Source organism: Lactuca virosa, chromosome 7 (genome assembly GCF_052849685.1).
Source record: "Lactuca virosa cultivar CGN04683 chromosome 7, Lactuca_virosa_CGN04683_v6, whole genome shotgun sequence".
NCBI lineage: Eukaryota > Viridiplantae > Streptophyta > Magnoliopsida > Asterales > Asteraceae > Lactuca > Lactuca virosa.
In genome coordinates this window covers 35,452,452-35,464,641 of record NC_136432.1, presented here as the reverse complement: position 1 = coordinate 35,464,641, position 12,190 = coordinate 35,452,452, and the positions used below count along the sequence as shown (strand labels likewise).

The following is a 12,190-nucleotide window of genomic DNA, read 5'->3' as shown; positions in this document are numbered from 1 at the left end:
GACATAGCAAAGGTTTGATGCAACGTTCATGAGTGCTTATGAATAAGAATTGAGCATTGGATTAAACCCGCGCTTGCTGGAATCACTTCATGGAATTTATCTCGAATGATCGCAAGACGATAATATCATATGATCTTAAAACCTAGATATATGGTTTATTGTTTGCATGTTGGTTGTGCATTGATAATGCGTAAACGCATCAGTAACTTGATGTTATAAACACATTGTTGTGCATGATTTGATGACTGGATGGTAAATGCATATAAGTCGAAGTTTATTTGTTCCTTTTATCCTAAGAGGGTAAAAGCGATATCAAGGCCCCTCGATGATTTTGTTTGACTTATGCGGTCAGGACTGAATTGATGTGTTCAATTAAGTTCTGTGTCAGACGAATTAGAGATCGAGAAACAAACTGCTGGACAATAAGTATGACTATGTTCCATGTGATTGTCCGCACGATATCTAGAACAGAGGATTATACGATCCCTTATCTAGAGGACAGGTTACTGATATGATCAGAGTTCGACAGCGTCTTTGAGAGCTACGATTGCTAATCGGATTGTATTTACATTTAAGTTACTAAACTTATCCAAGTGGGAGACAGTTGGATTAGTGTCTAAGCCCGTAACTATATTTTGTAAGTACTTGACTCGGTTGTGCATGATCCTTTTGGGTTGCCTTCACCAGAGCAACTTGACAGGGTGATTTATGAAGAGAGAGGTTATTATGGTTTATTAATATATTATATGAATAATATATTAAAGGAGAAATCATATAGTTTAATTAATATTAGACAAGAATTAATTAAGAATTAATTCTATGACTAAAAGACATTAATTAAATAACGGGGACTTAAACTGTCAAATGTGTGATAGTTGAGTATTGGGTTGAGAAGGCTCATGGACTAGGCTTGGACGAAATTAGGGATGTGTCCATCCCAATTTCGGCCATAGAGGCCCTATTCCAGAAGCTTCCTTGGACTGCTTAAGGCCTAAGTTGTCCATTAGGGTTTTGATTGAAACCCGAGCTGCACCAGTATAAATAAGACCCTAGGGAATCCAATTTTCGGCCACTTGAACCCTAAGAGTCTTCATAGCCGAAATTGTGCCTCTCCCCTCTCTCCAATATCATCCTCTTGCTTGTGTGGTGTTTGTAAGCCATTAGAGGAGTGACACTTGTGACTCTAAGCTCCAAGACAAGAAAATTCAAGCCATTGTAGAAGAGGTAATCATCTAGATCTGATTTCTTATGTTGATTTCGAAATATGTATGCTAGATCTAAGGTTTATAAGTCTTGGATGAATTGCATGTACAATAGAGAAACCTAGATCCAAGCTTTAGGGTTTGCATGAGCACATTGGATGTTCTTTTGGCTAAAATCCATCATATATATATATATATATATATATATATATACACACACACACACACACAGAGAGAGAGAGAGAGAGAGAGAGAGAGAGATCTAGCACCAAATATTGTTTTAGATATAGAGAGAAAGTGAGACGACACTGGAAACACAAATATATTATCAAAGATGGTTCTGGATAAAGAGAAGACTGACGACAGTGATGACACGATTTTCCAATAATATTGGGTGTTGTGATGAATATGAACTCCTTTGCTGGGTATGGTGATGAAGATAAACGTTGACCGTAAGATGGAGGCGATAGAAGTGACCGGAAAGATGACCAACGATATCGGTTCCAGACAAAAGAGAGTTGAAGTTTGAGAGAGATAAAAGAGGGGAAGGAGATGAACGTTGTAATCTAATAAGTGTACACTAGAGGTGAGGCGGGTGAGGGTTTATTTAAAAAAGAAAAGATAAAATACATTAAAACTGGTATACAAGTCGTTGTACTAAATGACAAAACATACAAGAAACGAAAATCACAAGGAAACACATAAATGTTTTTATAGTTGTCCTCAACTAGCTAGTTTTGGCAAATCATTGGAACAAATGGAGAACATTTGTCTATCCCACAAATTTATTTCCTAGTTTGCATTTAGCTCAACATTTTATGTCTTAGTTTGCATTTAGACCCATCATTTTTTTGTTCATTATTTGCCATTTTTTTATGGAAAATTTTCTTTTTAGACCTTGATCGGTTTTCATCCAAAAGCCAAAATTATGTCCATGTGAAGGGGTTTGGTAACCCGATCTAATATATTTCTAAAACTTTCATTTAAGTCATCTAAAAATTTCTTGTAATCAATCATTATTTTTGCCTTAGACCTTTTTCATCTAAAAGGAATTTGAGTATTTATCATATTTTGAGAACCTTGTGTGGATGTTTTTTAGCCATGAGGCGTTTGAGTTGTGTTTCAGGATCCATCCACACAACAATAGTTGTGTTTGTCGACCTATCCACCTTAGCTCCAAACAATAAAGGGACATCAAGGATGATGAATAACCATTCATCTAATACATAAAAACTTCTCATAATATGCCATATGAGAAGTAAGAAGCCTTTCTTGTAATAAATTTAACATGACATATTTTTTATGACAGTAAAATAGAATAAACTAGATAAAGAAAATTAGTTTTTTACAGGCTCTTGACCATTTTAGATAAAAAAAAAAGTTCTATAAATAGAAAGAAAGAAAATTTAATATTCAATCGTTTTTGGTAACCAGTGAAGGCTCAAAAATATATTTTTTCCCCGAAAATAATGATAAATAGTGAAAAAAAAAAGAGAATAATAGAGATAAGTAATGGTTTTTTTTGCGCTATATTGTATTGTATGCATGTTGTGAGGTAGGCCCGATCCCCACTTTAGGGACCCGCCACAGCCTTTTATCTTATATATCCCTTGGAATATCATAGCACACTCTGCGTTTGCTCACAACAATGACCACCACGCACTACACGGCGGAGCATATCCCTGCCACCGTCGACTCGGTGGTTTCTTCGCCGCGCTCCGATCATCCGTCGGTAGACAACAGCCGCGTATACGATGACACCACCGCACAAGCACGTGTCCGGTTCATGTGCAGTTTTGGGGGAAAGATATTACCCCGTCCTCATGACAACCAACTACGGTATGTTGGTGGCGATACCCGCATGGTCACCGTTCTCCGCCACAACACCACCTTCTCCTCCCTACTCAACAAACTATCCAAACTTTCCGGTAAAAAACATACATCTATTGTGTTCTGCACAGTTTCCGTCGGTCAAAAATCTTGACTGCTTAATTTTGGGTATTTTTAAGAATTTCGATCATAAATGATTTTTTATTCAGCAAATTCGATCAAATAAGGCGAATTTCACGAAAATTAAAAACTTTCGAGTGTTTGACTTTTCGCTGAAGGTTTTTTTTCCCCTTATATAATCAGTTATTTTATTATCAGAAGATAATATTTTTGATCTCAATCCAAAAACAATGATTGCTGTATTCAAATATTTTATTACTATAAACTCGCATAAAATACGTGTATTTGCTCATTATTTTGATTGTAACCAATGCTTAAAAAATTGGTTTTTTTGTTGAACTTCAACCGGCACCTAAGAATATTTCTACAATCTGATGGCGGTGTACGTCGCTTTCAAATTTGTGTACTGAAAATGTTTATTTTTTTTTGGAAATGAGTTTGTTTTTTCAACGGGGTAAAGAAATCTAACTATAAAAGTCAAATAAACTGATTTAAACAGTTTTTTACGGGTTCTATCGCATCGGTTCAATTTGGTTTTTAAAGAAACCCTTCGGTTCGATCCGGTCTAAAAATTGACATAAAATCGGTCGTTATTGAACCGCTCTCGTCCTCAGTTTTGCGGTCCAACCGGTTCAAGTTAGTTTTTAAACTATTGATTGTGACCATAAATTGAAACAAATGAAGTGGTTTCCGGTTTTGTAAAATTAGATCATTTATGTTAATAAATTGTTAGAATTCTAGTCTAAACTATTAAGGTCGTATTTTGTATGATCATAATTATAATAAACTAACTTATTTATCGAACTTTTTAAGGTTGACATGTTTGATAAACCAAAAAGTAGTATAAACTAGCTTTTTAAAAACTATTTAGATTAGGTTTTCATAGTTTTTTTTCAAATACTCTTAATTAATTATAAAAAAAAATATTCTTCTAAATGTTATGTCGTTTTAAATATATTCTAGTTATTTATCAACTAATTTTACTAAACATCATTCTTTACCGACTAACAGTAGCTTTTCAACGAATAGCTAAGTTTTCAGCTAGCAACTAACTAACGTTTTCACATAGCAGCTAGCTTTTCAACTAGTATGTCAAAAAAACCTAAAATAGAGTTACCAAGAAAGAAACATATTGTCATGTTGTGTTTTATTTATTCTTGTTATTTTACGTATTTAACAAAATCTCATTATTTTTATACCGAAAAAAAAAATCAAAACCCAAAATCAAATCAAAATCATTGAACACTAAAACACTTGTTACCACAAAGTCAAAGTGACCAATACCGTTGGTTTTGCATTATTTTAGATTTTTTAAAGTTGTACTTGGATTAAGTCGGATAGTTATAAATTGATACTAAACTAATTTTGTATCTTTAATATTGAATTCATTGATTTAGGTTTATGTTTTTCAATATTGGAACCAACCAAAGTATTTATTGTGTTTATTATCGAATAACGAATGGGGTGCTTAGTGTTTAAGTTGGATCAGTTTCATAATGGTATTTTTGGTTGTATAATATATAGGTGTCTCAAGTTTAAGGTTAAATATGTTAGATTTATTACTAAATTATATGTTAGCAATTGTTTCTTTGTAATTTGTTCTACCAACTTATTATTGTTAATAAAATTTCGGTTGTTCAAAAAAAAAAATAATAATGTTAATTTATTGACATATAGACAAATCTAGCCATTATAGCATGAGCTTTGCCAAAAAATTAGCTCAAAAATTTACATATCACGTAAAATAACGGCCAAATTTATACATGTATTATTCGAAATTGGTTTTCATATTTAAAGAATTTTTTAGACTTTTTCCTTGTTCATATTGATTTTTTTTTCTCTAAACATAATCTTCTCACGCTATTTTTTTTACAGTGAAAATAGTTTTCTAAGATTACAACATAAGAAAATTCAAAATATATTTCTGATAAATTTATATGATTTTTGTAATCTTATAAAAACTTAACAGTATACAAAGATCAATTTTGCAACTATGCGATGAATATTTTTAGCTAATTTATATATGTTTAATATTTTTCGCCAACCATTAGGCATAACTTGAGATTATATTAGTCAGACAAATTAATTATTAATTTATTATAATGCATACTCATATAGAAAGCTGTCGACAAACCAAAAAAACAAATAAATAATCTATTTAATTAATTAAAAATATAACATATCTGATGTGATGAATATTCGTTAGGTACAACTGACATAAGCGTAAAATACCAACTACCAAACGAAGACCTAGACGCGTTAATCTCCGTCACAGGTGATGAAGATGTGGAAAACATGATGGACGAATACGATCGACTGGCTCACAATCAAAAAACGTCTCGACTCAGAATCTTCCTTTTTCCAACCGACGCCTCACTCTCTCGAGCCAGCAGCATCAGCTCACTCCTTGACGGCTCAGTTAAACGTGAACACTGGTTTCTTGACGCCCTTAACGGCGGCTCAGCCTTGGAACGTGGCAGATCCGAAGTCTCATCTATTATTTCAGAAGTACCCGATTATCTATTCGGGTTAGACCACCCAGATGACCCGAAATCCAAAACCAAAACATTAGTTAATGATAATGTATCCGTTTCTGATCCCGGGTCACCCGCTCCACGGTTTTCGTCCCCATATTGCTCCACTTCATCGACTCTTGGGCCCACACTTGCTCCACCGGTCCCGAACCTTCGACCTGTGAGAACCAAACTTGATAACACAGGCTCGCAGGGTCCTGTGGGCCCGGTTATCAGTGAAGTGAAAGAACCAACTACCGGACAGTTTGTCGAAGGTAATGACCCGATAATTTTAAAGCAAACAGATTGTGCAGGTCAACCGGTTTATTATATACGTCAGACTAACTCACCGGCCCTGACCCCAACCCCAATTTCTGAAATGCCGATGTATTATATGCACCCACCAAGTCCGATGGGTCAGGAAAATGTTCAGGTTCGGGCTCAATATGGTCAACAATATATGGGGCCTTCGGGTCAGTTTCTCCACCCGAATATGGGTCAAATGTATCCGGGAATGAGACCTATATCGGGCGGGGAGCCGTATGATATGTCGGGTAGAAGTGGTGGCGCGCCGGGTCAACCCGTTTATTATGGAGCAAGATATGTTCCGGGTTATCCGGGTATGGTTTTACCGGGTTCGGAAGAAATGAAGCAACCTGGATCCGCTGGAAATATGAGTCGGACCGGATCCGCTGGAAATATGAGTCGGGCTCCCCAATGATGTTGAATAAATGGGCTTTCTTAAGTGGGCTACTAAGGCCATTGTTTGATATATTCATATATTTTGTTGTTTAATTTTTTTCTTCGTCGACTTTGACTAGGTCAAAGTTCATGAAATTGTTTTCATCATGGACTATAATATATATTCGATTGTGTATTGTAAAACATTTGTTTTTTTAGGGTTATATTTAAGATTTCTAATTAAAAAAAAAACCTTTTTAATAACTTTTCTAAAAATGACATGATTAATTGATTAACATAGAATATTTTCTTGAAAATTTAAGAATTCAAAATTAGTTTATATACTATAAAAAAAATATAGAGATAAATAATATTGATCGAGTAGGGGCAACATGGGAGCAAAATTCACTATAAGAATCTTTTGATCATAAAGATATAACGAAAATTAAATTATATCCAACTAAGCTTGTCCTAGTGAAAGTGCAATTTGCATTGATAATGTGCGTGTTGTTTATTAACTTAAAATATTTAATGGAGACGATATCATACTATATTATAGGGTAAATAGCATAAAAAACACCCCGTTTATACCAAAATTCTAATTTGACACCGTGTTTTTTTGTCTCAAATTTGACACTATGTTTTCCAATTTGTTACAATTCTGACCACTTGACCGGTTAACCAGGTTATATGCTGACGTGGCATGATGACGTGTCAGTTTTGATGATGTGAAATGCTGATATGATATGCTGACGTGTCAAAATTGAATTTTTTTTCCACAAAAAACACTAAGTTTTCATTTTTTTTCGATTTTGACATTAAGTTTAATTTTTTCTTTCAATTTTGACACTATGTTTTTTTGTTCCAAATCGAACATCACTTATCAATTTTTGTTCAATTTTGACCATTTTCCATTTCAATTAAAAACCATAGTTTTGTATAAATACAAGTTTTTTTTTATTTTTATTTATTATTATTTTTCTTTTACATTCAAACCATAATTTTATATATAAATATGTATTAGTTATATAAAAACCGTATTTTATATTAAATACGCAACTTTAAAATGAGTTTGTAGGTTTGGAGGCGTGTAGTCGATTAAAACTCGGATGTCAAGTTTGCAACCCCTGAAATTTTCACATCTTATTAGAGCTTATGGTTAGTTTGATTCTCATGATATAACTAATGCATATTTATACATTATACTTTGAATGTAAAAAAAAAAAAAAACACCTTGTATTTAAATAAAAATGTGGTTTTTAAACAAAAAAAAATATATTTATACGGTTTAAAATGTAATAAAAAAAATATATTTATACGGTTTCAAATGGAGAATGGTCAAAATTGAACAAAATTGGAAAAAATGATGTTCGATTTGGAACAAAAAAACATAGTGTCAAAATTGAAAGAAAAAATTAAACTTAGTGTCAAAATCGAAAAAAAAGTGAAAACTTAGTGTTTTTTGTGGAAAAAAAAATCAATTTTGACACATCAGCATATAATGTCAGCATGCCACATCATCAAAACTGACACGTCATCATGTCACGTCAGCATGTAACCTGGTTAACCGGTCAAGTGGTCAGAATTGTAACAAACTGGAAAACACAGTGTCAAATTTGAGACAAAAAAAAACACGGTGTCAAATTAGAATTTTGGTGTAAACGGAGTGTTTTTTATGCTATTTACCCTATATTATATATTATAAAAGAAACATTTTTCCTTTCACCATATTCATTTGAAACATGGATCCATGTATTTTTCCTTTCACCACATTAATTTGAAACTCCCATGACTTTTCAATTTCTTTCTAATAATAATTATAAGTTGGTTAATAAGGTTAAATAAATATCAAACCTAAAGTGTAATCATATATAAACTAAATTTCAATATTAAAATAATATTTGTACTTCTACTTATAAAGTTATGTTTTTTAACTTCTAACATATTATACTTAATTTATTAGTTTTAATATATTGTTGGATGTAAACCATTTTCATTTTAAAGATACAATTTTGGAACAATTTGTATAAAATATTTAAATTGTTAGTTTGAATATAACATTACAGTGTCAATTTCAATATAAATTTTAGTTTAACTTAAATAACCCAAATAATATTTTGTAAATAGTTAAAAATGATTAATTGTAGTGTCTTTCTAATAATGATTATAAGTTGGTTAATAATGTTAAATACATATCAAACCTAAAGTGTAATCATAAATATACTAAATTTCAATTTTTAAAATAATATATTTACTTCTATTTATAAAGTTATGTCTTTAACTTTTAATATATTGTACTTAATTTATTAGATTTAATATGTTGTTGTATGTAAACCATTATTAGTTTAAAGCTACAACTTTTGAACAGTTTGGTCAAAATACTTAAATTGTTAATTTAAATATAACATTACAATGTCAACTTAAATATAAATTTCAATTCCATTTAAAAAACCAAAGAGAATTTTGTAAATAGTTAAAAGTGATAAATTGTAGTGATAAATGCAAAAACTAAATTGTAATCTCAATTTAACTAAAATATTTCCTAAAGATATTTTTATAATCGTTAAAAGTTTTCAAATAAATAGTTTAAAATAACTTACAATAACAATAGTTAAAAATAACTCTATATAAATGATTATATTGTTACCTTTAAAATCAAAATACAATGTTTGATGTTTAAATAATTATAATGATACAAATTAAAACATTAAGAAAAAAAAAATTTAAAATTAATTAACAATACCAACAACTATAAATAACATTAAACCATATATTATATTTTAATTTTATTCATGTGTAACTCGCGGGTAGAAGTCATTCAAACGATTGAGATTAGCAGTTATAATAGATGTATATATTATTATATAATTCAAAATAATCAATATATTATATCAATTTAGTATACGAATTATTATATCAAATTTAACAACAACGTTATTTTTATATTTAAAAAAACATATATTTGTAAAGAATTCAACTATATAGGTTTTTCTGCGTAACGCGCGGGCATTCGCCTAGTTTAATTCTCTCTCTCTCTCTCTCTCTCTCTCTCTCTATATATATATATATATATATATATATATATATATATATATATATATATATATATATATATATATGAATGTTTCTTTATAATTAACTCATTTGCAAAGGCTCTTGCAAAACGCGGTGTATGTGTTTCATCGATACGATGTTCACTCTGTGATAAAGGTGAAGATGAATTGGTGGATCATCTTCTAGTAAGTTGCTCGTTTGCCACATCTGCTATAGATTGGATTCTTAAATGATGTGGTATCCCTCAACAACAATTTTCAAATGTTGGTGAATTGTTGGACTTTGGAGTGAGATAGGGTAACTGTCCAAAGAAACGCAGGAGATTAATGATTATTCTTTACGGTCTACTATGACGAATCTGGAAAGCTAGAAACAATAAAATTTACAGCAACATGACTACATCTCCAACTACAATTGTTGACGATGTGATATCGATGGTGTATTCTTGGCACAAACATAAAGAAACACATAATTCGTATTAATGGTTTGAGTGGTGTTGCTCACCATTCCTTTGTGCTAATTTGTAAGTTGTATACTCCTTTTGCCGTCGGCTAGTTTTTTGCTAGTCGGGTGGCTTTTTATTATTATTCGTCGTTTCCAAAAAAAAACTCAACATATAAATGACTTGATAAAGAAATGCCGAAAAATGAGACTATCTTCATTAAGACTTAACTTTTCCGTTTTACAAAGATTTTTAAATTTATATTTTTTCTTTCATTTCTCGAGTGTGCCTTTATTTTACTAAATATCTTTTAAATAATATTTATCCAGACAACATTTTAATCTGATAATACTTAACGAGAAAACTAAAAGAAACAAGTGTAAATAAAACTTCAAGTATATATCATTGGCATAAAGTCGGTGGGAGACAACATTTTTTGTAGTTGTAGCCTTGCATTTCCTCAAAACCCTTTCCGACCAATCTCTTTTTGTATCTTTCAACATCGTCAATATGTAAGGCCCTCAATAATTATAATTTCACTTGTATATATAAATATATGTGGAGATATGGTGAGACCATGCTTTAGTATGTTGTTGCTTTAGTATAATGAGGGTACATGCAAGTAGATTTTAAGACTTAAGAGTTGGTCTATTGTATATAATATAATATTGGTGTTCCAGAACGAGTTTAAGTTGGTTCAGGACATGATTATATGGTGTCCTCAGGACATGGAAAATATAATGCTTAATTTGGGTAAGTTAGCATGCATGAACCATACAGTGTGAAATGACTAGGTAAGTAGAGGGGAAACATCATATGATGTGGAGAGAACATAATTTAATGTATGAAATGTGTTTGTATAATGAACGAAACTCTAATGGTGACTAATGATCCATTTGACTGTCTAATTAAAGTATGTTGCATATATTTGGTGAGACAATGAAAAAGTACATGTGTTTGTTAAAAGATAGTTATTCTTAAGACAATAGTAAACAATCAACAATTCTTAAATAAAAAAAACAAACAAAAGTATTATCACTAAATTGAAGCAACAAAGTTATATACAAAATAGAAAACGTATTCATATTGTAGATTACAAAACAAATTTGTACAAATTGAAGTCTTTGATTGTAGTGTCACAAGACAAAAAAATTCATACTAAGAATATGTCTAGAGGATTCAACTATCTAATCAATAGTTGTTCTTGGTTATGACGAAATTATTATGTTCCTTTCATAATCTAGAAAAAACGAATTTGCCGGAATACATATGGTGTTTTAATATATCTTACTTTTTAATAGTTTGTTAAAGACATCTATCTATAGATATTCCATTTAACTCTTATCAACTGCCAATAACCGAAAATAAATGTTTAAAGATTTGGCATCTCCATTTATTAGATAAAATTTCAAAATTTGTCCATATGGTTTCCAAAAGGTATCGTTTCAAGGATAACTATTGAAAACCCTACACCATCAGTCCTTATTGGTCCTTCAGACGTTAATTCTAACTTTTAACCGGTTAGTTTTTTTTTTTTTTTTTTTTTTGAAATGACCAATATATCTTTGGACCAAATCTGAAAAATACGATATACCACAGAGACCAATTCTATTACACACACACATGTTGGTGATTTAATATCATCAATATTATTTAAGTGTAATATGATTAAATTTATTGACCAAAAGTGATCTTGTTGAATATTGAACAAGTTAGAACGGTGTACGAATGCACACTTGTTCAAGTTTTCAAGATTCAAAGTACACTGTTATTTAGGGGCGAAACCCCTAAACGAAGGGGGTTCCGGGGCGGCAGCCCCTGGCGGGTTCCAAGGGGCAGAGCCCCTGGCTGGGGTCGAGTTGTCAGGTCAGCCCATAAATTTTTATTTGGGTTATGTTGTTATATTAAAAAATGCATCAAAATCCGATTTTTAGAAAATTGACCATTTTCCCTGAGATCCGTTTTATGACAGGTTTGGTAGTTTTGATGACAATTTGTAACTGAATTGTGACAATTTTCAGACATGAATTATATAGCCGTTTTTTGGTTATTTTTCTGGTACAATTTTGAAGAACGAACTTTTGAATATTTGTTTTAGCTCGTCAAGGAATGTTACTTGACAGAAAACTCATATGTCAAGAAGTCAGTAGGAGTCATGTTGATCTTGTGTTGCAAGAGTTGACCGACAATGAACCTTTTAGTTATCACTAGCAGATGATCTGAGGTTGATAACCTATCATGTTTATTGACATATTCATATTTTTGTGCACTTCCAGTTGAGTTGACAATACTTATGAGTTTTATGTTCTCCATTTAACTACAAAAGAAAAGCATGTTGGTCAGTGAAA

The 12,190-nt window shown here is 31.4% G+C and overlaps 1 protein-coding gene across 1 annotated transcript; it reads left to right on the top strand.

Moving 5' to 3' along the window:
• The first annotated feature begins 2,814 nt into the window (after positions 1-2,814).
• Positions 2,815-6,550, top strand: LOC145123812 (Octicosapeptide/Phox/Bem1p family protein). The gene is made up of 2 exons (XM_079059019.1): positions 2,815-3,130; positions 5,359-6,550. The coding sequence occupies exons 1-2, from the start codon at positions 2,851-2,853 to the stop codon at positions 6,384-6,386; spliced, it is 1,308 nt and encodes a 435-aa protein (XP_078915145.1). The 5' UTR covers positions 2,815-2,850; the 3' UTR covers positions 6,387-6,550.
• Positions 6,551-12,190: the final 5,640 nt, after the last annotated feature.